This window comes from Pagrus pagrus (genome assembly GCF_965226575.1).
Source record: "Pagrus pagrus genome assembly, chromosome: 14".
NCBI classification, from domain to species: Eukaryota; Metazoa; Chordata; class Actinopteri; order Spariformes; family Sparidae; genus Pagrus; species Pagrus pagrus.
In genome coordinates, this window is record NC_140198.1 from 2,499,242 (window position 1) to 2,526,523 (window position 27,282).

A 27,282-nucleotide genomic window follows, 5' to 3' on the forward strand; every position below is an offset into this window, starting at 1 on the left:
CTCAGAGTATTTTTCATAAACTTCCTCTTTCATTTTTTAAATGTTGCATCATCTCCAGTGGTGGAGGAAGTTTTTACACAATTTTAGGTTAAAGTAGCAAAACAGCACTAAATATCACTATTAAATACTCCAGTACGAGTACAAGTCATGCAAGTATTACAAACAAAATGTACTTAAAGTTAAAGTACTCATGAGTGACCTGTGTTTTATTACTGGATCATTACTACTGTTGTATTGTATGTAAACAGTACTTAAATGTTGTAATTAGGTGCCTTATTCACTGCTGCCTTATTTAATCTTTAATCTTCATTATTAATAATATAATAATAATAATAATATAATTAAAGTCATAAAGCGCAGATGAGACGTAATGAAACGATGAGTAATGCTTCAAAAGGAGGCAGAACGTCGACACGTGAGACGGATTTTTACCCCAGAAGTTGGACTGACGAGTTAAATAACAAGTCAAACACTAAAATCACCATCTTGCCTGTTGAAAGTAACAGAAAACTTTAAAGATGTTTCTTGAAGAATTATTCCTCATGTTTAAGTTCAAGCTCAGTTTTCAGTTCACATCTTCTAATAAAACTTCATTTGAGCAGTTTCAGCCTGATCTGTCGGACTCTACTCTGTTTGTCTTCTTGTGTAAATACCAAGACTCGTGTGTGAAACATGTTCAGGTGTGTTCTTGAATATGAATAAGCAGGTGATAGTTGAACAGGAGGAGCAGGAAGTGACTCTGAGGACAAAAATCATGAAGATGCAGCGTTAAAATCTGATGAAAAGCTTTGTGCTTTGTCAGCGTTGTAATAAATCTGTTTCATCCACGAGCTGACAAATATCAAAATATTCTATCAAGATAAATTTTGATCCAACTGTGGAACAAACCTGTTTGTGATTGTAGGATGAGGTTCTGGCCGTGTCCAGGAAGATGGTGGTGCGGGTGGAGGACCTGGTGCGATGGGCGTGCGGGCAGCCGGCAGGTTGGAGCAGCTGCCTGAAGGTGCTGCCCTGCGGGATCAACGGCCTCCACAAGCCGCCACAGAGCAGCGACAGTAACGGCATCAAGAGCAGCGAGCCGCTCAAAGACAAACCCGACAGTAAGAAAGATCGCAGGACGCTTGACGGATGATGTAATTTACAGACGGAGGACGTTTGTCTCACACGTGTCTCGTGTCTTTTCCTCTCAGACGACCTGGTTGAGCGTCAGAGCATCAGAGTGCTCAGCTACCCGCAGTACTGCCGCTTTCGCTCCTTGCAGAGACGCATCCAGGATGGAGCGAGGGGGCCGGGGCTGCAGGACCCCCACCTGCTGGCCCTGGGCGCCATCAAGGCGCTGCCCTCCACCCGACTGATGTACTGCAGGGACACCTTCAGCCACCCGACGCTGGAGAGCAGCGCCAGCTTCTCCTGGCAGTTCAGTGAGTGTGACAGTGAAGCCACAGGGGGAGGCTGAGGAGCATTAACCTGACGGGGCTGCTGAGGCAGATACCTGAACAGAAGACGATTGAATCTTCTTGTTTCTTGTTGTCCAGGATGTCCGTCTCTCAGTCTGCGAGGGCGACCTCGCAAGAGGAGAGGCCGAGACGGCAAAGACTCCCCGAACTCCAGCCAATCAGAGTCCTGGATCGAGAAGATGAAGGTTTGTTCTTCATACACACGACTCCTATTTGAATCTTTGTATTAAACCTGTACAAACAACCAAAGATGCTTCACGTAGAAAACATGTTTGTGTGTTGATGTAAACATCACAAACTGCTGCATCGTCTGTTTTATTTTAGCTCTTATGAAAGTTATGAAGTTATTTGAAGCCTCTGTGTTGAAAGTGAAGTGGAAAATCTCTTCCTGGAGGTCCAGCAGGGTTTGGGATGTAACGACACCACAACAACACAATGACATCCTCAAAATGACCGCTGAGTTTAATCCAAACCGCTGACGAACGTTACACGCTTCATTTGAGTTGTTGTCTCGCTGCCGGGTAGTTCCCAGTATATTTATGCTTCTGTTAACTGGTTCAACTGTCTTTTATCTCAGACCACATGTCTGTGTGTGTGTTCCTGTTGTAATCCTGGACGTGTTGTTCCTCTCAGGAGAACGTGATGGGCAGCGTGGAGGTCGGCTGTGAGGGCAGCTGGCTCCCTCACCCTGAAGAGCAGCTGTTCCTGGATCAGCTCTTCGCCTTCATGGAGCGACAGGGCTCGCCAATCCACAAAGTCCCAAACCTCGGCTTCAAGAAGAGTGAGTCTCTCCTCTCTTCTCCGTCTCTTCTCGCTCTCTTTCTTTCGAAGGTGAACGCGTGAGTGTTTCGACATTTGATGAATGAAAGGAAGGTCACAGGTTCGATTCATTCCCATCATGGACTCTGCTTCTGGCTAAATCCGTGGCCAGCGTCCTATGACCCCTTGAGAAGTCGTGCTTTTCACTGAACCAGAATTGCGCCACTGAGATTAAAAATGTTTTTCTAGAGGCAGAAACAACAGAAAGTTCAGACCGACAACCTGAAACAGATGAAGCCGAGTTTGTTTCATCAGCCCTCGAACACACACTCTTCAGACTCAACAAAACTGATCATGCCGTCACAATATAAAGTAACATTACTCCTGCCAGAACCGACAGCTCTTTAAAGCGGCTCCCTGTCGGGATACGGGCGGCTGCAGCTGAAAACTCCTGCTCGACTGGTTTCGTTCTGTGTGTTCAGGACTTTAAATCTTATCTCTGCTGTCGAACGCTGTTTCACAATTCACCAACCGCAGAAAATGAATCGAAAGAAACAAAATGTAACTTCATGAAGAAGATGGTTGATCGTCGAGTCTCAAATGCTGATGCTTTGTGCTGACAGCTTGGGTCCGACGCAATAACTGATTTATTGTGTTTTGGGGTTTTTTCCTCCCACTTGGGGACGGTTACATAAGAAGTGAACACAACAGTGACTGATTATGAGTTGATATGGATAACAGCACATTTTTATTTATATTGAGTCGAACTGTGAGCCTGTTTTTGTGGCTTCACCATCAAGTGTTGAGATCGCTGAAATGACCAAAACTCAAATTATTACTTTGGTAAAAGTGAGCGTCACTCATAAATAATCCAGCACCCTCTTCCATATCTTTCCATTCTTGCTTTGTCATATTAACAGTATTAATGCACATTGTCATAGTTGGCAAGTTGTTGAAAATTAAGAAGATGCAGCAGTTATAGCTGGCTGCTTGTAGCTACTACTGCTGCACAAAATCATGTCGGAGGAGACGGACAGACATCGCGATGATATCGTTAATGAATTCTTCTGAACACGATGATCATGTAGTGAAAACCTGATGTTGTGAAGCCCTAATTTACATTTATGTATCTACAGTATACTGTATCAATTATCAAATCCAATTAATAAATTAATTAAGCTGCAGCTTTTAACCTACAAAATTACCTTTTAACTAAAGTTATTAAATAAACGTGCAGTCGAAAGTTCAGTATTTGCCTCCAAAATGTAGCGAAGTAGAAGTTTAAAGTAGCAGAAAATGGAAATACTCAAGTATAATGTCAACATACTGAAGTATGGTACATGAGTAAATGTACTTAGTTACATTCCAACACTACAAAAGCATTCAGCAAAATAATAACACCACAACTCGTACTTTACTTTCAAAGATTTACCTTTTTATAAAAACAAACAGAACAATGTAAAGCCGGCCTTCAGTGTCGCATCAAATGAAGTGTGACTGTTGATTATTCGATATTTAAGGAAACTTCTTGATCTCGACTGGATTGTGAATAAACCTCAGAGCAGCAGAGTCACAGCAGGGTGAAGATGCGACTGTGTTGCAGCTGAAGTCATGAAAATGTCCTGATCTTGTTATCATAATTAAAGATAATTGAATATAATAAACACAGGACGTTTGTTTCATTTGAATCGGCAGCAGAGAGTAAAATCATCATCCACTCATCAGGTACTTTGCGGACTCGTTTGTATCAGAACATATTTGTCCAGTCAAACTGGACCTTTTATTTCATTATTACCGCCTGATTTGCGTGTTTATCTGCTCCGTGTTTGATATTTGCATATTTTGTCTGTTTCCACTTGTTGCCGGCTGCGACGCTGAGTTTCAACATGTCTGTCCTCTGTTTCCTCAGTTGACCTCTTCCTCATGTACTCTGTGGTGAAACGACTCGGAGGATATAAAAAGGTGAGTCACTGCACGTTACTTCAGAAACTCATTTAATCCAGGAAGTCTTTAAAAATGTCTCAAAATGTCTTAAATTAATTTTTTAATAAATATTAGGGCCTTGAAAGTCCTGGAAGGGTTTTACATTTCAATTTTTAACTTTTATTTTCTCTTAGTCTCCGACATTCACACACATTCGCAGTAACAATATCATTTGTGTTATCTTTTGTCACAGACCTGGAACTGGTAGATTAATAAAATTGATAGATATCGAATGACAAAGGGGGAAAGAGCTGCATTGTGCGCACAAGTACACACAGTTCCTAACACACTATTGTTTCATACAACTGATTCATACTTTTCGTTGAGCCACTTCCTTCTCTGAATGAAGTTACAAAGATCATTGAGCAAGTGAGTTATCAGTGGCGGCCACACGCTAATGAAGCTGCTCTCATTTCCTTTTATTTTCTTTCCGTGGAAAGTGCTCTGAAGATTTCTCTGAACCAGATCCGGTTTGATAATTAAGTTTTATTTAGCTGTTTTAGATCGATGAACGTTTTAGATGAATGGCAGCTGAAGTAAAACTTCACCAGGATCTTTACAGATATCACATTTCAGAAACAAAGCATGTAAGTTCCAGTTAATACTTTACATTTAGGACACAAAGAGGATCCGATGGGGTCGATTTGTTTAGTGTTTGAGGTGTTCTGATCCAATATTGCAGCCTAATATTGTCTTTTTACTGGTTTACACTCTAATAACCACGACTCCCTGCACGGGGCCACATGTTATACTACTTACTTTTTGGATTTCTCCAAAAATCGGTCTTAAATTTGGTTAAATATTATCTTAAAAATGTCTAAAGAGCGTTAAAGTGAAGTGTGTGATGCCTGTAGACATCCTGTTGACTTTGATTGATTTTTTTTTTCTGTCTAAACAAACAAACTCTCTTTGTTTTCATGACTGAGTAAACAAAATGACCTTAAAGGGCGAACACTCTTTCATACTGTTTTACTTTATATGTGGCGGACCCTGCCACCTTTCTACCTTCAAACAGTGTTCTTGGACCTTATTTTCCTCTGAGAGCAGCTTGTTGATTTACTGATGTATTATTACCTCATTAATATTTAAATACTAAAACTCTGAGTTTTAATTTCTCCTCTACACTCTGTCGTGTCCCTTTAAAGGAATAGTTTGCCTTTTTCTCTTTTTTTTTAGTTGCAAGAGAAGATTGAAACCACTTTCATGACTGTATGTTTAATATTAAGATACCACAAGCAGCCAGTTAGCTTAGCATAAAGACTGTGAACAGGGGGAAACTGCTAGCCTGCCCTCGTGAAACAGCATTTTGTCGTTTTACACTTTGTTTATGTTTATTGTTGATCTTTTGAGGTGCATTTTTGTTACCTTCGGACAGAGCTAGGCTAACTGTTTGCCCCTGTTTCCAGTCTTTATGCTAAGCTAACTGTATGCTAGCTGTAGCTTTATATTTACTCTCCAGACAGTTGGCAACAAATGAGCGTTCCTTAAAAGGTTGAACTACTCGTTTAACTACAATGTTTGTACGTTCCCTCTGCAGATGACACCAAAGACTGTTATAGTAAATCAAAATAATACTTTGGAAATCAAACAAACAAACAAACAAACAAACACCAAATGATAAACTTTTTTTTAAATTAAGGATTAATTGCAGATACCTTGACGACTTCAGGAGCTGATACTGTTACATTTTTAAATTAACTGTCACATTCGCCCGTATGAACTAATATTTGTGTCCTCAGAACGAAACAGTGGCGTTCTGCCTGGACAGTCAGTCGTTCTTCAGCTGTTTACAGTAAATAAACACACAACAAAAGCAGCTTTACAATAAATAAAAAACAGGCGGTTCAGTTTCAGCTCAGAGCTGCTCTGCTGACAACAAAAGGCCCGTTCAGCTTCGGCCGCTGTGCTGAACTGAGCCTCGCGCTGAACAATGCTGTATTATACAACAGAGTTACACCCCTGATGACACACTGTATAATGTATGGAAACGTGTCAACGCCGCCACACACACACACACACACACACACACACACACACACACACACACACACACACACACACACACACACACACACACACACACACTTCACTCAGCGCTGCAGCTTTCTGAAAATATAAAGTTCGGATGAATTCCAGTTTGGTTTGAATGAATCTGAGCGTTATAGTTTACAGAGCTGCTGCTCGGCTGCAGCGAGACGTTATTAAAGGGCGATGACAAAAAATATATCTGATAAAACAACTTTAACTTTTCCAAATGCTGGAATGCTGTCAGCTACAGCGCGACCCACATTTTTCTCTCTTCCTGCCTCAAGGGTCGACTGTGTTTCTGCCTCGACTCGACTCTTTACTCCCCCTGACGACCCCTCCTCCCTCCTGTCACACACACTCACACCTCCTTCAACAACAAACACCTGCGACCTGAACTCTGTTTCTGATGTCTTATTGTTGCAGATATTATTAGTACGGATGCACAATATGGATTTCTTTCAGCCGATACGATAACCTACAATTGAAACCAACATTTTTATGCTTTTTCATGCACACCTGAGTGTAAGAGAGGCTCGGATGTAGTGAGCAAACATGGTTTATTTCATATTTCATAGCTGTGATGAGACTTTTTGTTAAAAAACAGTCCACATCAGTGACGACGTGTGTCTCATGTCTACGTTGTGCGGCTCTTCTCAGGTTGTTTGTTGTTCTTCTCTGTTTTTATTGGCTGCTCACAAAACAACACAAAAGGTGCATACGACCACCTGCTGTGTGTAGAAGCTGCACAATATAATGTAAATTTTTCATTATTGGACCGATAATTTATCCTTATGATATATATATATATATATATATATATATATATCGTGCATCCCTAGTTATTAGTACTTGTCTTGTGTGTATTTTAACATGTTTGGCGGTGCTTTACTTAATAACTTGAATATTTTACCTTGCGTTACATGAGAGCACACACTCTGTACTGTAAGGAGAAAGTCCATATACACTGCCAGTGATGTCGCAGAGCTAAGAAGGGATCAGGTTTTTTATAGCGACCCTTGTGATGTCTCCTTCTGCAAATTATAATTTTAAATTAAACTGTAAAGAAAGCCAACAGACCAAAACCCAAAACAAAGAAAAAGCTGTAAATATCTTCACATTCAGGAAGCTGGAACCAACAAGTGTTTGATCATTTTGCTTGAAAAATAGCTCGGCTCTATTATTTATTCCTGACTGACATCATTTTCTTCAGTTTTAATGATTTTTTAAGCAAGAATAATTAAATTTTTGATTCGAACACAGTGATTTTTGGTCAGCTTTGTACTTCAGTATCTCGTCTGACGAGGAAACTGAAACATGAAGGACGTCGGTGTTGAACGTGATCGGTGAAATCAGGTTGGAGGTGGACCAGCGACTCGTTGCTCAGCCTGTTCGCTGAGGCACAGAGCAGATTACGGCGTCTTCGCTGATAAAAAACAGATATAATCTCGTGTAATTTCACTCCCATTGTGCGGCCGAGTAGAAAACAACTCTGTGCTTCCAGTTCTGTGGGAATCTAAACTTACCTGATTAGCTCTCACCTGGTTGGCAGTGGCACAGTGTCAGAGTTCATTTGCATAAAGTTGAGCTTCTCTAATTTTTCCTGTAGTGTTGCTGGGAATCTTGTTTTTCAATCTCTGTAAATGGGACCTGGTGTTGCAGCCCAGCGCCACCTGCTGAGCTCCAGACAGACTCTCAGTGGATGTCAGGACTTCCTCCACATGCTACGAGTCGAAGCAACAGCCTGTGAAAGATTTCTTGTTTTTTTCCACGGGTGGATGGTAGAAAATGTGACCGTCCGTCTCGGCACACGTGTTTTTCTTTTTCCGCAGGATTTCAGGAGTTTAAAGTTGATCATCCTCATATTTGTGTGTGTGTATGTGTGTGTGTTAATCACAGGTGACACTGAACCGTCTCTGGAAAGTGGTTTATAACGAGCTGGGAGGATGCCCCGGCAGCACCAGCGCTGCTACCTGCACCCGGAGACACTACGAGAGGTCCGACAGAGACACTGAACCCAAATCCTCAAAATATAACAATGATCCGGGCTGAAAACGAGCTAACTAACGTATCCGTGTGTTCCTCAGGCTGATGCTGCCTTATGAAGAGCACCTCCGAGCAGGAGGAGGAGGAGGAGCCGAATTCAAAATCCCAGAGACCCCGACCATGCCTCCCAAACCCAGAGGGATCAGAGGGAGGAAGCCGCTTCCCAGAGGCCGAAGACCCGGACCCAAAGCCAAGGAGAAGAAGATGGCGACCTCTGCTGCTGCCTCTCGAACTGTGAGTGACAGGAAACTGTGAACACACTGAAACAAACCATCTGATGGCGAAATGTTATCAACGATCCAAGAGTGAATTTTATTATATTTTTATATCATATTGGACTCTTTGCTGCACATTCATGTACCTTCCTGTTTCCTGCTTTTGCTTGTTTGTCAAAGCACTTTGTGAAACCTGTTTTTAAAGCTGCTGTATAAATAAAGTTTATTATTGTATTAGGCAATAGTTTACAGGTATTAAGGCCTCATAAGAAGCTTATTCACATTAATAAGACTATGTAATCATTAATAATAGCATCACGGGAGTCACCTCTGATCGTCTTCCCTCTGAACAGATCGTGAACCCGAACGGCACCATGGTGGTGAAGCGAGGACGGGGCCGGCCGCCGGGAACCCGCAACAAGGCCACGCTGATCGCTCAGGCGAAGCTGCTGGCTCAGCAGCAGGCCAAAGCCAAAGCAGCAGCAGAACCTCAGCCGACGCAGCAGAGTCCGCTGCTTCCAGCCAGAGCTGCAGGAGGACCGACGCCCAGCAGCACACACAGGGTAACACCTCCGACTCCACTGCACTGCGGGGGGGACCAGACTCACAGCAAAGTGATAATTCAACCATCTGAAATCTACTTGTGTCAAATAATCTCCACCTGTGAGCCCGATACGCTCTTAAGATAACATCCCAGTGATGCGACGTGTTTCTGCCTTTTAGAAATATGATGACGTGGACGTCGAAATATCGATGATTTCAGCCTGTGTAGTTTGTGATCGATCACAGGATGTTGAGGAGGAGCAGACTGAGGCAGAGCTGCTGCACTGACAGCAGATCAATACCAAACCTTTAACTGTATATAACCTGCACAGAGCAGGTGAGGCGCCCCCTGCTGGACCAGCACAGAAATGTGCTGCTGTGAGGATATTTCACAGTTACTGATCTTGTTGTGCAGCAGTCGCGGTCAGCAGAGGTCCTTCCCTGTGATATCATTTCCTGTCACATGGACTTCTAGCAAAACTTAACAAAATGGCTCCTCGGCTGGTGGAAACGCAAACCTGAGAGATGAAACTGCAACGATTGATCGATTAGCTGTCAACTACTAAATTATTCACAGACTATTTTGGTCATTGTTTGAAAAAGAGCCACAATTATCTGATTCCAGCTTCTTAAATGTGAATATTTTCTGGTTTCCTTCCTCTGTGACTATAAACTGAACATCTTTAGTTTGTGGACAAAACGAGACATTTGCAGACGTCATCTTGAGCTTTGGCAACGCAAAGATCGACATTTATCATAATTTTCTGATCATTTAAAAGACGAAACAACTAATCAGTTAATCAAGAACATAATCAACAGATGAATCAACAGTTAAAATGATTATTAGTTGCAGGCATTTCCTCAAATTAATTATGATATTCAGAAAGTATTTCAGACAACATGGAGAGAATAACTCCCGTCTCTTACAAAAAACTTAAGAAAAGCAGCTGTTAAATGTTGTTTTGTCTGTCAGTCACAGGAGGGTCGCTCTGTCATCCCCACTGAGAAGCTGACGAACAGGCAACAACATACATGAATTAATGAAAAGGGATAAATGTTTCAGATTTACGCAGGAGGGCGAATTATTCTAACTTTTTGTGTGAGAATTAAAAGTAAAATTAACTTATTTGACATTAAAAACTGCTGCTATTATTTTGTTAGTTTCATTCTTTAAATGTCACCAGAACGAAGGAAACAGTCCTTGAATGTTAAATTTTTTCAGGCTTCAGTTCTCGAGGTTGACAAGTCTGGACGCCACGTTGACGTTGTCGTCATCCCCCAAAGTTTCTCTCAAAACTGATTAAAGCCAGAAATTTAAACCCTGTTTTTTAGAAATGTTAAACCTTTTAAATTGAACTAAACTTAGTGACTTCTCTGCTGGAAAAACGATGATTCAAAACTGCAGTACGAAGTGATAACGTTTGTTTGTAACAGTAAACAGTTTCACATCTTATCTGCACATGTTGTACTGAGGTTCAGTGATTCAGGACAATTGACGGACGGTACATTGATTTGTCCTTTCATGAGAACAACAGTTTCCTTGACGTCTGGAGCACCAGTACGTCTCTGCAGCGTGTGTCTTAGCTTCAGTCATATCAGGATTGTGTAAGAGAAATGATGAGGGTCTAAGTTGTGCAGATCAAACTGGATTCGTTCCTCTCGTGACCTTTTTCTTCTTCTCTCCTCTGCAGCCCGTCCAGCCGGCCATCCTCCCCGTCAACATGCCCCTCACCCCCGACCTCTCCCCCATGTCCACCCCCTTCCTCCCCTTCCAGCCCAAACCGAAGGAGCTGAAGCCGGACAGAGGGGAGGCGGTGGCTCCTGCTCCCGGCGTGCTCATCTCCACTCTGCCGCGACACTTCGTCGGAGGCTCTCTGAGCGGCTTCAGCCCCATCAAAGGCGTGTGTCCACTGGATGTCTTCAGGAACCGCATCAGCCTGCAGAGAAGCCTGGAGAGCCCGGCCCTGACGCCTCAGGACCCGACCCAGCACCATCCCACCATCTACACCCTCCAGCCCAAGAGTGGAAGTCCGGATCCGCCTCATCCCAGCGGGGACCAGCTTCAGCCTCAGCCCCACCCGCTCCACCCGCAGCACAACCGCTGCTCGGGGTGCAACGTGGACGAGGGAGCCCAGAGGGGCGGCAGTCGGGACGCCAGGACCACCCGGCCTCCTCTGCCCCCTCTGCGGGTCCTGCCTCTGAACCTGGACTGCAGCGTTCAGGTGTGCCAGCTGATGAGGACTCGTCTGGGCTCGACACAGTTCCAGACCTTCACCCGCCGGCTGTCTGAGGCTCTGTCCCAGGACCTGAGCACCAAGCCCCCCTGCTCCCCCATGACTCCTCCCCCCGAGCAGGCGCTGCCTCTCAACCTCAGCAAACGCTTCACGGTGAAGAGACCCAGCGCGGAGGGAGCCGAGCCGAGTCCGACAACGATCAACGGAACCACAGATCCATCGCCATCCAAGAGACCCAGAGAGCAGGCCGAGGACTTCAGCCAGAGTGACCGGTCCAGCTCAGCGGGAAGTGGAGGAGGAGCAGCAGGAGGACAGCAGGAAGTGGAGACGAAGAACCAGGAGGAACCCGCAGACCTGAGCTCCCCGAGCAGGATCAGGGCCTTCCTGCTCGGGCTGCCGCCCTTCCAGGTGAAATTCGAGGAGGATCTGAACGGGACGAGGTTTGAGAAATTTCTTCCTCCGGGATCTAAAGCCGAACCCCCGAGGACGGAGACAGAGAGAGCAGAGGGAGGAGTAAAGAAGGAGGAGGAGGTGGTGGAAATATGTGAAACTGAGAGGAAGTGTGAGCAGGAGGAGAAAGATCCCGGCCTCCTCTCGGGTCCCGGACCGGCAGAGCTGAAGCGAGCCGGGCCCTCAAACGCTGACACGCACTGTTTTTAGCATCATTCCCTCTGTTTATTAGCATTTTGTGATGAGGAAACTGTCGGAGGATTCGGGGATTTGTCGGTTTTGGAATCTAAAAAAGTCGTATCCCCCGTCGGGGGTTTGGTGATGGTTTTTGGACGCCGGAGCGGGAACGTTTGTTTTCTTCACCTTTGAGAACATTTGAACTTCTCTTTGTTTCCCATTTTGTTGTCATTTCCTGTTTTTTTGTTTTTTTTCGATCACGTCGTTGATTGAACTTTGCAGAGGAATGACGACGCCGAGACTCATGACAATCACAAATCAGTTTCTCCTCTTCTCTGTTGGTTTCTGTCTCTTTATGGTTAAAAAAAGAAACAGGAGTGAGACTCTTTAACAAACACTGCCATAACCCTCCATAACACTATTAACTCCACTATTCAATGTTACGGTAAATATTGAATAAGATCCATATTACTTAAAATTAAAAAAGAACATACATCTATGGGTGATGCTATGCATCAAGACGTCATTAAATAGCATCTAAAGTGTACTGTAGTTTGGTAGTTTCATTTTTAAATTGTACTCTACTTCTGTAGAGAGATAGTTATTTTCTGATAAAGTGTCTCGATGTTCTCTGGAGTGAAAAGGCTCCTCAGTCTTCACATTATAGCTCGTTAAGTGAAGCGTTTCTATAGTCCTGCTCGTTAGCTGAAATTATATACACTTTTCTTACACATATGTGCCTTAAACGGGCCTGCGATCTGTTTCATCGCCGGCTTCAAACACGTTCAGTTAAAGAGATACCTTGATGTTGGACCTGCTGTTGATACGATGCCTGAATTCTGTCACTTTGGGGAAATATAAACGTGTTTCCAACAAAACAAAAAGACGCCAAAGTTCTTAAATTTGTCTTAAAAAATGTCTTAAATGGACGGCACATCTTAAAATCACAAAATAGATGTTGTTCCTCTGACCTGTACTTCTGTTTATCCATCTACATTGTTCTGGGGAGAGTTTTGGAGATATTGGCCATAGATGCTCTGCTTTTGTTAGACGTAGCGATGTAGATTTCAGAGTTAAAGACGTGAACCTGAACGCAACATGAACTCTGAGATAAATCTACGGAGATAAACGACAAAAAAACACAACGCAGAGACAGAGTTTTTTATTAAATGACTCAGAGAGTCTTACGAGATTTACTCGAAATTGAAATTCAAATCGTGACGCCCCTAAAGTTGACTGTCGACCTCCTTCTGTGTTAGTTTGGTGTGTCTGGGCCTTAGTAAGCTAAGTTAGCTAGCCGCTCTCTCAAACAGTCTGCAACTCACACAGAAACGATGTGGATGGATTAATATTAACACGCGTTAAGAGGAAAATGTGTATTTTTGATTTTAGAGTGAACTGTCCCTTTTTAATAGTAGCAGCTAAAACTGGTCGAATGCAATTTTAATCCAGAAATCTTTGCTCGAAGATGAAACTAAAGAACATTTCACTGGTTCCCTGAAGCCGCCTTCATCACTATCTGCTGTTCAGGTTGTTTAACCAGCGAGAAATCACATCGGCGCCGGAGGGAAGCGTAGAGATCTCACATGAACATGTAGCCCAAACATTCAGACTACCTCAGGTTTTTTGTTTTTTTATCCACCTGCTTTTTCTGTTTCGGGGCGGTGGTGCCTTTTCCCAGCATGCATTTCATCAGACAGCAGACTCACTTGGACCACAATAATTCTGGTTTTGTTTTTATATTTTTCTGAAGACCAAAACCAACTCTGTGTGAGGAAGCAAGGAAGTGTTGACGGCTCGACAGGAACGGTGTTGGTTTTGCTCTCGTTGGAAGGAAAAATGTAGAAAAAACAGCAGGATTAGTCTTTAAGCTTCAGTCTGTATCTGGATGCGTCTCCTCTCATTATCTCCGTTCAGACCTCATCGTGATTGGATCTCAAATTAGTTGCAGAGTAGGTCGGCAGACGGCGGACTAGTCTCAGGTGAAGGGAAGTTATGCTGCCGTGTTATATGATATGTTATTTTTCCATTTTCAGAAGAAAGGGCTTTTCTGTAGCTTGAGACTGTTTCAACTTCTTACATTAAGAGTTTGACGTGTTGGAGAAATACACAAAGAATGAAGAGAATAATTATGCCGATCTCATGTTTGTATGGTCGTTACGAGGCTGTAGCTAGCAGCCGGTTGGCTTAGCTTAGCATAAAGACACTAGGAAACTGCTAGCCTGATCTGTTACACATCTAAAGATATAATATGTAGGAATTCTGCATTAAAATGTATAAAATCGACTCGACCTTTGTTATATAATTTGTTGAGTTGTGTATTTATATTGTCACAAATGTTTCCAACAATAAAACCAGAGAAATCCACAAGTTGACTCAAGGCAACGATGCATTTCATTTGGTCACCTCTCAGTACTTCTGGGAAGTGAAGTCGGCGAACAAAACTAGACTTAACATGAATAAAACTATTAAAACGTTAAAGCGACAGGAACATTTGGGCCTCGTAGGTTCTCATCAGCACTTGTGGTTGTCTAATGGTGTGTTCACTGCAAGGGAAGTGATCATTTGTGTTGCTCACGCGGCGTTTATCCGCCCCAAAAGGCCAGATTACTTCACTGTACTTGAGCGTTAAGCTAGCACCTAGCAAACTCAGCGGCCACCAGAGACTGAAGTGAGTGAAGATAAATCCACGTTTTAATCCCAAAAGTTAAAAAGTAATCTCTGAGCTCTCCTCCCGTCTGTAAACAGATGAATTTACAAACACATATTGTTGCTCTTACACTTCTGTTTTTGCACATGTACAACCAGTGAGCTTGGAGGCTAGCTGTTTCCATCTGTTTCCAGTCTTTATGCTAAGCTAGGCTTGTTGACGGTGACTTCTTATTTAGCGTCCAGACATGAGAGTTGTATGAATCTTCTTAACTAAGGCGCGGTAAGAAAGCGAGTAAGCGTAGGATCCCTACGACAGTCGTCCCTATAATGTTGTTATTAACAGCTGCTGAGATCCGATTACATTCTGACTGTTCTGCTGCATCACATGAGTTTTAATCCAGATACAGATCCACCAAAGAACATGTTGATTAATCGGTTAGTTAGTTATGAAAATTAATCACCAACTATTTTGGTAATCGATTAATTGTTTCAGACGTTCAAACAGTTGCTGGTTCCAGCCTCTTAAAAAAAGGATTTATGATTGTAAATGAAGAGTTTTGGGGTTTTTTGGACTGTAGGTCGGATACAAAAACTTTGCATTTTAAAGACTAAATGATTAATCGTGAAAATGATCGTTAGTTGCAGCCCGAGGGTTTTCCATTGCTCCACAGCTGCTGCTGCTTCTCATCTTTAAGTGCCAACACAAAACAGCGACTCCATATTGTGACATAAAAACTTGTGTAGCTGAAAAAAACAAATTAAAATGTCAAGGTATCCCTTTAATCGCAGCCTTTTCCTTCGACTCTGTGTGTTTCGTTCAGATTTGCACACCTACTGTACCATCTGCTTCGTTTGTTTTTCACATATTTATATTTGCCAACGTTTGTTATTTTAAAGTAGTGGAATCAACTACGACACCGAAATTAAGTGGTGCTGTTTTATCCTTAGTTACGTAGCCGTCGCCATATTGTTTTTTTGTTTGTATTTTTATTGATAAAGCTGCAAAGTGTTTTCATCCGAGCAAAATCGTTGAAGCTCGACTCCAGATCTGTGCTTGGATTTAATTTGTCGAGAGAGTTTTTGGGGGGGAAATGTTTTAAAGAACTAAATTGAAAGATGTTCTGACTTGTTATGAAAATATTTGCAGTTTTTCTCAGATTTATGTGGTGAGACAGATATGAATTGTTTGTGAATGAATGCATGAGTACAGATGTGAATACTCAGTAGACCACAGCTGGGCAGAGGCACCAAAGCACATGTTAATCCACCAGAAACCACCAGACTCCAACCTCTAACCTTTCTATAGCATTTATCATCATATTGAAGTCAGTTATTACTAATATTTCAAGACTTTATCGGTCATTGATCCTGTTTGCTTTAAGAAATGTCTTTTTTTTTCTTCACTTGTGGGGAAAAACTGAGCAGTAACGAGGAGTTTCCTTCCTTCTCATGATTATTTCTTGAAGTCATATTTACATCAATGCAGTAAGGTTTGATATGTCTCACAACAGGTCTGTTAATCTACATTCTGTGTCTTATTCCGCTTCATTGTGTCCGTGAACCCTTTATTTATTACGCTGAGGTGTGTCGTGCTGCGCTGTTCGAACTCGAGCGGTCGGCGGGCCTCGCCGTGCTTCAGAGGAAAGAGTTTGTACGGCCGACTGAAGACAAAAGTGTTGACGGGATTACGCCGTGTTTGTTTTTTTCCGTTTACACGACTGCCGTGTTTCTGTACGTCTTGTGTTCTTCATGTTATCATCGTTCGAATGTGGTCAGACTGCTCGAAGACTTTTCATGGTGTCGCGCTCGATTGCACCTGAGAAAAAGTGACAGATCGATGCACAAATTGGGCTGTCGCAGCTGTTAAAGTTAGAAATGGATGAATTATAAGAGCCGCATACCGGACTCAAGTAAAGGCCCCGGTCACTTGAATAAGTTCTGCTATCTGGGTTCCATAACTGTACAATAGTAGTAGGTGCTGGACCCAAAGATGGCGGCCAGTCAAATCAATGAGAATTGCTTGCAAAATCTTTCTAGCTTCCTGGTTTACTTCCTGGTTTACTTCCTGGTTGCGTGGCCCACTGAATGCTACAGTATAAGATGTCTTGCTGAGTTCCTGTTCTGCCCGTAGACTTTACTTTACATTTTAAATCACTCTTCTTGGCTCGAGGAACATTTTTACAAATATAAAACTGGAGTCGCAGTTGACCTTGTTTGAAGTTGGAGGCGTCCCGTCGACAGTCTGACAGACGCCTGTGTCATCTGTAAAGTTTGACTTCCTGGACTTAAAATGACCCAGATCTCCCTCTTGTGGCCCTTAGAGCATGTGCACCTCGGATCAACTCGAATCGGAATAAAAAGGTTTTATCACGCAGCTCGTCTCGACGTTGGAAATGTAATCGAACCGAATGAATCACATTCTGATCGGGGTTGTAACACAGCTGTGATCCACCTCTGTCAGTTTTCTGACTGTCTGAACCTGGTGTGAATCTCAGCCTGGTTTTATTTCTTCAAGCTCTTTTCTTTTTTTATTCTCGACATCGTTACTTTTGTCACTTTATCGTCCGAGCAGCCGAGAGCGTCACCATGAAACACTTTTGCCGTCAGACGACTCTTCGTTACAAACTCATCCCGAGCCTCCCGGACACTCGCCCACAGCTCCACTGGACCAGTTTGATCTCCTGAACATTTTCGCCTTTTCAGTTCTTATCGTTTGTTTTCCTGCATGTTGATGTTTTACGTTGAAGACGAGACGCCGCCGAGGGCTGAACGTGTCATCAGAGGGGGACGGGGTCATCTTTAGTTTAGAGTTGAAATAGGTTGTTTCTCTTCTTCTTTGGTTATTTAAGCTTTAGTTTTTAAAAAAGTTTCTTTTAGATATAATTTCCTTTTTATTTTTTCCTTTTGATAAAGTTAAAATTTAAATGTTTACATCTTGTTATGCATGTTCAAACAGATCTGTTATATCCAGTGTTTTGCACACTACTTCAGCGTTAGTCTTGAACGGCACTGCTCATTAATGTAAAGTACTTAAAAATTAAGTGCCTGATAGTTAAAAAGTGAAAATTGGACTTTGATATTTGGAAGCAAATGAAAGTGAAATTTGCTCATTCGCCTTCATGTCATTGACTTGAACGACGGCTCCTGACGTCACGTGTTGTGTTCTTGACGACCTCGTTAGTAAAAAGCGTCGTCAGGACGTTCACTCGACACGTCGGGAGCAAACCGGACCTACAGGACTCCACGGGGACACCTAGTGGCTGTCGGAGCGCTCAGCGATGTGATTCATCCAGTGAGCAACATTCATGAAGATAAATGATCAAATGAAAAAGGGGCCACGTGCGACATTTTAACGTACGAAAGAGAGACTGAGCTGCTGCTGCTTCTCTGGACTTAAAGCTGCGAGACATGTTTGGATTTGGACGGAGATCTGGATTAAAACTCAAATGAGGGGAAGATAAAAGGATATCTGGTCACTTTTTTGAGATTTTATGGACTAAAGAATTATTTGTTTAATCAAGAAAATAATTTGCATGATGCAGATTTTCAGTTTAGTATCAGAGAAATTAAGAAGTCCAAAAGTTTTCCCCACATTTCTGCATCGTCAACGACTTCGGTTCTTTGGTTTCAGCTCTCGAAACGTGTCGGACATGTTCTCGTGTCTCGTATCATTGATCCTGATTGGCCGACAAACAATTATTTTCATGCTTATTGTCTGTAAAACATGATGAGATAGTGAAAAATGTCCAAATTGACATCTTCACATATTTTGTTCTGTCTGGACATCTATCCAAAACCCCCAAAATATTCAGTTTAGCATCAAACTTTCGAAGAAATCCAGCAAATTTGAGCATCTGAGAAGCTGGAAGCAGCTAATTTTGGGCATTTTTGCACAAACAAATCTGATAAATTGAAAGAAAGTTGATCAACTTAAGATTAAGTCACTACTTTCAGCTACAGATTCATCAGTTTGTTCCTGGTGTTCATCCGTCTGTCGACCGATCCAGTTCAACCTCACTCGCTCGTGATTGTTAATCTTTAAACATTTTTGCCTTTTGAGCTGAAACAAATCTCTGAACCAGAACCTGTTGATCCTCTTCCAGAAGTCAGAGGCAGCTGAAGGGTGTTATGGGAAATGTAGTTCTGAATCTGGAGAAGCGGCAGCGGGAACATAACCAGATGTTTCATGTTACACGTTGATGTTAAAAGCGCCGCATGTGGCACCTTTTTGTTAAAACTGTTGGATGTTAAGCACCGATGAATGTCTCAGTCACATCTTACTGTGATCTCATTTTTATCACTCGACACCAGTTACTCATGTTTTATTTCCTTTTTTTTAAACAAAACCCAGATCAACTTTAAAAAGTTCTCTTCTTTACAAACTGTGTTGAACTTCGAGGGGAGCGAACGCTTCCCGGTTTCCATCAGTCACCTAAAATGGCCGCCGAGGTGTCGGACTTGAACGGGAGTTTTGTTCTTGGCGTTGTGTTGATTTGATGATCTGCAGCACAAACTCCACTTCATTTTTTTTTTTGTTTTTTTTTTGTTTGTTTGTTTGTTTCTATAAGCGGTAAACGGCTGGCAGTGTCAGGTACCATTCCATTTTAACACTGTATATTTATAATAAAAGTAATCTGTTAATAAAACCTCGGAGGCTTTTTTGTTCTTGTTGTTCAAATCTGTTGTTTTACATGAAAAGGGATAAAAAAAATGTACATTTATTTTCAGGATGTTTCCTCGGGAGTCTCAGGGAAAAGTCACGAAAACACGTGAATTTCTTTTTTCATTTTGTGGAAGAAAACTCAACTCAGCTTTTTTAATTCATAATATATTAGGAATACCTATTTTGCTTTCTGAAAAAAATAAAATTAAATAAAGGAAAATTAAAAAATAATAATATAAAAAATATTTTTAAAAATTAAACAAATACATGAACAATAAATAATAAGAAAATAGAATAAAAAAATATCTATATATTTTTTATTAAATATTAAAAAAATTAAATAAAAAAATAATATAAGAAAACAACCAATAAATAAATGATATAAAAAAATAAATGTTTGTCAAAATAATGTAAATCAAACTTTAAATTAAACTTCAAAATATAAATCAAAGATGCACCGTGGGCCAAAGACGTTCAACGTTTATTTTCCAGAAACAAGAGATTCCTATATTTTAAATAAAAGATAAAATACCTTTAAAAAAACAAATCAATATTCATACAGTTGAACCTGAAAAAGATCAACAAGCTCTGACTGTTTCTCTGAACTTCCTGTGATTCCTCTCCTTGAACACTAGATGGAGGCAGAGAGCTGATAAATGAATGTTTACTTCTTTTTATTATAATTCAGAGAAATGTTGAACATTTTATCTGAGAGCTTCAGACAGCACTGAAATAAAACACATGTTCAGATTCAACCTGATTCCTGAACATTTTTATCTTCATGAGAACAAATAAAACTTGAATTGAGACGATAAAAAACAAAAGCAAAGCAAGAAAACAAACATTTTACTGTCTGAACAACCAGCACGTTCACTACTGAGACTTCAAGTTTGTTTTCTTCAGCTGCAGCACGCTGAGCTCTCAGATCTCCATAAACACACTGAAACCTCCATCAGAACAAATAAAACAGTTTCATCACTGTCCATTTCCTGCTGACCCGAACCGAACCAGGACCGTGACCTCAGAACCAACCGTCACCCTGAACACTAACACGTTATGATTTATATCATGAGTCTGTCTAATGTGACAGTGAAAACAGATTCATGTCCTCACAACATGAGCGACACACACACACACTCACACACACACACACACACACACTCACACGCACACACACACACACACACACACACACACACACACACACACACATTCCTCCCCTCCAGGACTTTTATTCTGAGTCCAGAGTGTAAACATTCACACCAAAGAGGAAATGAACACATTCCTCAGTCCGCTGCAGGAACATTGTTACCTACAATTCTGGTTCCTGTTGGTCCACAGAACCTCAGCCGGCTGTTTGAATGTTCAGACTTGGTTTTAAATGTTCGGTTCGGTTGAGTTTCGGCCTCAGTTTGACCAAAAACAGAAAAACACTTTTGCTTTTTTAATACGGTGAAGTTTCTCCTCACTTGAATCGAGCGTCTGAGGACAGACGGTGTCGTTCACTGTGCAGACTGTGAAGCCCAGTGAGGCCGAGGCCTTATTCAATCATAATAAATAAATAAATATATATACAAACATACAAATATATATAATTTATAGCCAAATATGTCCTACAAAATATAATGAAATTTATCAACCATTATCTCATGTATTATAGCTTAAATATTGATTTCTTTGGTCTTTAAACATGTAATTAATTAAATATGTTCTAATGATTTAAGTAAATGTTCACCAGCATCTACTTACCCCTCATCATTATTATCTACATATCTACACACACATAAATATATGAACATACATACACACTTTGCTTTCTGTAAACAAAAATAAATAGCAAAATAAATCAAAAATATAAAGAATATCAAGAAAATAAAAATAATATAAAAACAACAACAAATAAAATAAAAAATATATATAAAAAAATATAATAAAAAATAAATAACAAATAAAATAATAAAATAGAAAATAATATAAAAAAATTAAATAATAAAAAATATATACAAAATAATATTAAAAAATAATAAAAAATATAACAAATTAATAACAAAAACTAAGAACATTAAAAAAATTATATAAAAAATACAATTAAAAAAATTCCTTGTTTTCCCATTTCTGCATCAAACAACATTGTGAAAACGATCCTCGTGCACACAGATCCACAAAAACGATTAAAAACACTGTGGTGTGGACGCCAGGCCAGTGGGAGGCGATGTAACAGAATAAACAACACGTGCCTGCATAAACACTTTCTTCTCAGAGGTGGTGGAGACCAAAGACAGAGCTAAAAACAGAGAATATTGACTTCAGATCAAACGAACACGACTGTTAATGAAACATCATGTTGCTCCTGCTGGAATAAAGTCGTGATGATTCTCAGTTCAGATCAGATATAAGGTTCGATACGACACAGATAGTGAAGGTTAACCTGACGTGTCCACAGACTCTGAACCCTGTTTATCTTATCCTGGTTCTGGACTTCCTGTCGTTCAGTCCCTGTGGGTCTCTGGTCCGGTTCTGTTTTCTGGATTACAGAAGTCACCGCGGGCCTCCGTCTCACCGGTTTGGTATGTGAGTGGTATTTCTCCTGCACAGCCCGACAGACTTTTTAACCCTTCGAGACTCATAAATATTTTCTTTTGAAGCTTCTCCTCTTTGTCTGAGTCGAGCAGCTCAAAGAAAGACAAAGAGTCCACCTACAGACGGACTTCTGATGAATCAGCAGCTTCACAGACGCAGAAACACAAAGACGAACACTTTCTGACGTGACTGGAAACATTCAGAGCGTCAAATCTTCGTGTTCAGACTCTGAAACGCTTCAGTCTCTTTATCTCCACTCAGACAGAGTCAGACATCGTGTGGATGAGAGCTGAACAAAATGTAAGAAGGTTTGACTGAGTCCATCTCTGAGGACTCACAGAGAGACAATTCAAACGTCCGGAGCTTTTTTATTGATCGCTGGCGTGTTGATTTATTGAAGAAAGTGAATATTAAGAGACTGTTTCCTTTATTGTCGGACAGAGAGACACAAAGACTACAGATGGGAAGTGAGTCCTTTTCTTTTTCTTCCTTTTGTTTGTTTCCCATCTGTCCACCTGTCTGCCTCCTCCTCCTCCTCCTCCTCCTCCTCCTCCTCCTTCAGACATCCCAGTATAGAAGCTGATCAATAAAATCAATCAATAACCGCTCTGCCACAGAGGAGCAGGACGACCTTATAAACAAAGGAGAGACTGAGACCAGTTAAAGGTTTTTGTTTCTCACATTTTTACTTAGAACAAATCCTCCAAAAGTACTCGAGTAAATGTACTTGACTACTTTCCACATCAGTTGAAAGTAAAACCAGGAGAGAGTTCACCAGACGTCTGCAGCTCCTCACCTCTGCTGCCTTAACAATCCTGAATGTCGTGCTGCGTTCAAGAAAACTCAGAGCTCAAAACATGTCTGACCTCCTGCTCTCTGCGACGCTGGAGCACAGAGCTAAATGCTAACGTCAGCATGCTAACATGCTCACGATCACAACATTAACATGCTGCATTTCTTCATCAACTTCTGAACTCAAAGCTGAAGAACGTGGCCGACCGTCACAAAACGAAGTCTCTTTGGCAAGTTTACAGAGAATTGAACCGTCAACATGCAGCAGCTTGCATATATAAATTAACTAGAGGAGGAGAACAACGCGTGGGACGTCTTTATTACGGCCTGCAAATGGGTGATTACATATCGGCATGCCTGGACATGACTGCTGGGGTCCCACAGGGGCCGGTATCAGGTCCAGAAATGTTCTTTGTTCTGGGGAAAATCTGCAGCAGCTTTTGGAGGAAATCACGACAGAAATGATTCAATTAAAACTGTGTTTTAGCAAAATAACAAATTGTCATTAAATCTTAACAAAACTGAATTTATGTTGTTTGGAAATCGCTGCATAGAAACACGAGTACAGATGATGACTGATGATGTTTATGTTTGTATCCTCGTGCACGCAGACCCACAAAACATTTAAAAACACGGCGTTGTAACAGAACAAACACAACGTGCCTACGATCAGATATAACGTTCGATACGACACAAACACGGAAGTTTAACCTGACGTGCTCACAGACAAACTGCTGACCTGATCGTGCTACGTGAAACTAAAACGGATCGTGCTACAAGTTGTTGAGATGAGACCTGATGGTGGTGCTAGAGGTCCGTAAGATTCGTCCTCTGGAGAACTAATAATGTTTGTGCAACGTTTCATAGAAATCCATCCGATAATTTGAGTTTATGTCAAAGTGGAGTCCGTCTGTAGAAACAACCTGCCGGCGTGGCGAACGCTCCCTCCTCCTGTCTCGGTCCATGACTCTCTAGCTTTGACCTCACACCCCCCAACACACACACACACACACACACACACACACACACACACACACACACTGCCCCTCCCCCTCCTGGTAAGTGGGTTAGTATTAATTAATTCTCTTCACCCTGCAGGTCGTCGTTGTTTCCTGCAGACGCTGAGTTTGTTTTTGTGTTAGTGTGTGTGTGTGTGTGTGTTTGTGTGTGTGTGTTTGTGTGTGTGTAACCATAAATGTGTCCCCTCGTACTGATTTTCCTCGATGTTGAAGGTTCCCCAGAACATTGTAACGGGGCAGACGCCTCCTGACAGAGGAGGTTTGATTCTTCCTCTTTTTCCGTGAAGAATAAAAAATAAATCCGTTCGTTCTGGACGAGCTCGACTTTCTGCTCTAAATGAGATCTGCAACACGCAGAGCGAGCTGACACTAAACTGCCTTCTCTTAATGGAGCCTCTGACTGGGCAAATTGGCCTGTCAGAGCCGAACTGGTGGAGATTACAGCGACTCGGCTGCTGCTGCAGCTTCAGGAAGGAATAAATAACACTTAGAAAAATCAGTGAGTTTTAATCCAGCGAACGGCCACGAAGAGTAAACCCCTCAGGATTAGGTCAAAGTCTGCAACACAGGAGGACAGATTACTTTTAATTTTAGGCTTCTGACAGAAACTATTTCTGCTGACGTGTTTGTGTGAATAAGGAAGAAAATCACATGACTGACGACAAACTTTAAAGAAATCTGTACGACTAAACGTCTTAATCTTGTTTTAAAAACAGTTTCTGTTGCTGTTGGACACCAAAGAAGACCAGCGGCCTGTGTAATTATCACCTCATTAAGATTGTAAATATTAAGATCCTGAGTTTGAGAATTAAGAGAATTTGTCGTCAATAAGGAAAACACAATAATGAGAATCTCATCAGACGGATCCTGAGATGTTAATTTGAAAAGTGTCTGACAGTCTCTTCTCGTCGACAGGCTGATTTTCTTTGAGCTGCTTCGACAGAGACGAGACAGAAAAGTAGAAAGTCTGGAGGAAAATAAAAGAGTCTGCTCGTCACTCTGCACATCAGTCTGAGCCTCTCACTGAAGAAAAGGCTTGTTGCAGCTGATGGAGGAGAAAATAGACTCCGGCGTTCAGACTCACTTGAACACAGCGAGGTTCAGTCTGGACGCACCTTCAGTCGAACTCCTAAACCATGTTTGAGCTGCTCTGCGACAAAATGTAAGTATATAACCTGTAACCTCTGAAGATATTCGCCGACACGTCAGAATCTGCTCTGATCCGACGGCAGGAGATGACTTTTTAAATTTGGGGATTTTCTTCACTCCTGTTTATCAGCCTGACTGCAGCAGGGAGGTGACCTCCGGTGTCGGGTGCTAACAAACTGAAGCTGGAGGCGAAAATGTACTTTACTTCATGACGAGAGCGAGAACCGGAGTCTCTGCTGTGCTGCTGCTCGCTAACGTTAGCTTACGGCTAACGCACGGTGAAGTAATCTGGCTGTTTGGGGCAGATAAACACGAATTTTCCTGTTCATGTGAAGTGTAGTTTCCCTAACGTACCGTTAGCTTGAGCAACATGACACATTATTGGAAACATTTGGGATAATTTTATACATTTTATTGCAGAATTCCTACATATTATATTTTAAATCTGACCCTTGACTCTGGACAAACTGGGGTATTAATATTTTATTAACCGTAATGAGGATTGAAAACATTAGCTGTTTCTCTCTGTTGTTGCTAAGAAACAATGACTTCTTTATTCCTACAAAATGACCCAAACACACATTTTCTTCCGTCCTCTTGTGAAATATTGTCCTTCATTTATTATTCACAGGCTTATCTAAACTGTGGGAGCAGAAAACACGAAGTGCAGCGACGATGAAGGCTTTTTATTTCGTCTTTAAAAGAGAAAACTCGACGTTCCTCGGGACGAGCCTCAGTTTAAAGGGACGAGAGGGTCGCTTTTTGTGAAAAGGAAAGCGTACGAGCGACCTCACGAGTAAATAAATGAGCAGCGGATCAGATGAAGCGACGCGAGCTGAGTTTCAGCAGGTTCACCTTGGACGACATCACCGCTTGTGCCAATTAAAGCGCCCACCAGCGTCACCGCCCCTCCTCTATTATCCCCTCCGAGGGGGAAGGTATGTGGGCTCGGTGCCAGCCGGGCCTGGGAGAAAAACAGCCGGGGCTGCCCGTGTGAGGTTACCATGGCAACCGACCACCGCGGCCAGACTGAGGGTGGGAGAAGAAGAAAAAAAAAAAAGGCCTCCTTTAAATGTCAACTTTTCCTGGAAACGAAGAAGAAAAGAAGCTCATTTTCAGCCCGTCGTTCATGAGGAGAGGTTTTTTTTAAAAAAACTCTACAAAAGGAGGTGTGAGAGGAATAAACTCAGCATCAGGTCACTGAAGCATTCGATTTAAATATTATAAATGTCTCCAAATCATAATCAGGTCATTTTTCATACATATCTGAAACATGAAAGAAAAAGGGAACGAGACAAACAAACACAGTGAAGTTAATAAAAGGACAATATCTCCGTCTGGAAATGTACAGTAGAAGTATAAAGCAGCATAAAATGGAAATACTCCAGTAGAGTAATCAAGTGAAGTACTTGAGTACATACTGGTGCTGGGCTGCTGATACTGGGTCATGCTGGTCAGAGCAGCCAGGAGTCTGCAGTGGGCAGCATAACCGCTAACTGCTGCTATCTTTGGCTGTAGCTTAGTTAGCTCTGGAGCTATTTAGATTTGTGTTAGCTCCCACTGATGGAGGCAACATCCAGATCTTCCATCAGGTGCACTAATGCATCAACAGATACGGTACATTCATTTACATTATTCTGTAATGAAAAGTACCTGCAGAAGTGCTGACTCAACGTCTTTACTCCAGTAAAAGTAATCGAGTACAGGCTCTGACATGTACTCAGAGTATCAGAGTAAAAAGTCTCCCTCTGAAGGACATTTGTGGTCAAAGCTAACTGAAGCTCACGTCATATTAATATAATTCAAAGACTATTAAAGTTAAAGGTAGAGTCAGTAGGATTTGTCCCAGCTGTTCCTGAACGCACCACAAAGATAGTTGATAGTTGAGTCTCATTCCCAGGACGTCAAACAGCCACATGTTGGGTTGGTAAAGCGTCCCGAGCAGCAACAAAGAGAGAAAATAAGAAACTCTCTGCAGATACGAGACACTAACACGCCTTTTCTCCCCGTTCCAGCCTTTTACTTTACACTTCTGGCCTCATTAATGTAAAAACAACAAAAGTCTTTCTCCATTGTTGATCTTCCAACAATAGTCTCCTGCTGCGTGATGACAAAAACAGATGCCACAGACACAAACACACAAAATCCTCCACATCGTATCTGAATTGTGTTTTGCTGCTCCAGGAAGCAACATCCTAATTATCTGCCTGTGTGTCCTGCAGGAACAACAAGCTGCCGCCTGAATCTCCGTACAGCCCAGAGATCCTTCTCCTCTCTGAGCTCCTGCAGGCAGGACGAAGCAACAGCGACACACTGACACATTTCTGCTCCGGGAGAGTCGGCCTGCAGAGAGCGGGTGTGTTCAGTGTCAGACGCTCACTACGACTTATATTTAAACTCAGACGCGTCCATCAGCGGGTTAAAATAATCCAGTATTGATTTATCAGCTGATATATTGACTATATATACATATAGCGGCAGCCCGGAGGGTTCAGTCTGGCTTTCAGGACACGTTCACATCCAACACGAGCAGAATCT

The 27,282-nt window shown here is 41.9% G+C and overlaps 1 protein-coding gene across 1 annotated transcript in view; it reads left to right on the forward strand.

Annotated features, from left to right (window-relative positions):
- LOC311269648 (uncharacterized protein) overlaps positions 1 to 19,199 on the forward strand; it is a 41,051-nt gene extending 21,852 nt beyond the window's left edge. The window contains exons 4-12 of the mRNA XM_084373957.1: positions 905 to 1,100; positions 1,191 to 1,421; positions 1,536 to 1,642; positions 2,091 to 2,238; positions 4,126 to 4,178; positions 8,124 to 8,221; positions 8,312 to 8,504; positions 8,839 to 9,048; positions 10,720 to 19,199. Of these exons, the coding sequence (XP_084230083.1) occupies positions 905 to 1,100; positions 1,191 to 1,421; positions 1,536 to 1,642; positions 2,091 to 2,238; positions 4,126 to 4,178; positions 8,124 to 8,221; positions 8,312 to 8,504; positions 8,839 to 9,048; positions 10,720 to 11,922 (2,439 nt within the window). The 3' untranslated portion in view covers positions 11,923 to 19,199. The remainder of the gene's footprint in view (positions 1 to 904; positions 1,101 to 1,190; positions 1,422 to 1,535; positions 1,643 to 2,090; positions 2,239 to 4,125; positions 4,179 to 8,123; positions 8,222 to 8,311; positions 8,505 to 8,838; positions 9,049 to 10,719) is intronic.
- The last annotated feature ends 8,083 nt before the right edge of the window (positions 19,200 to 27,282 follow it).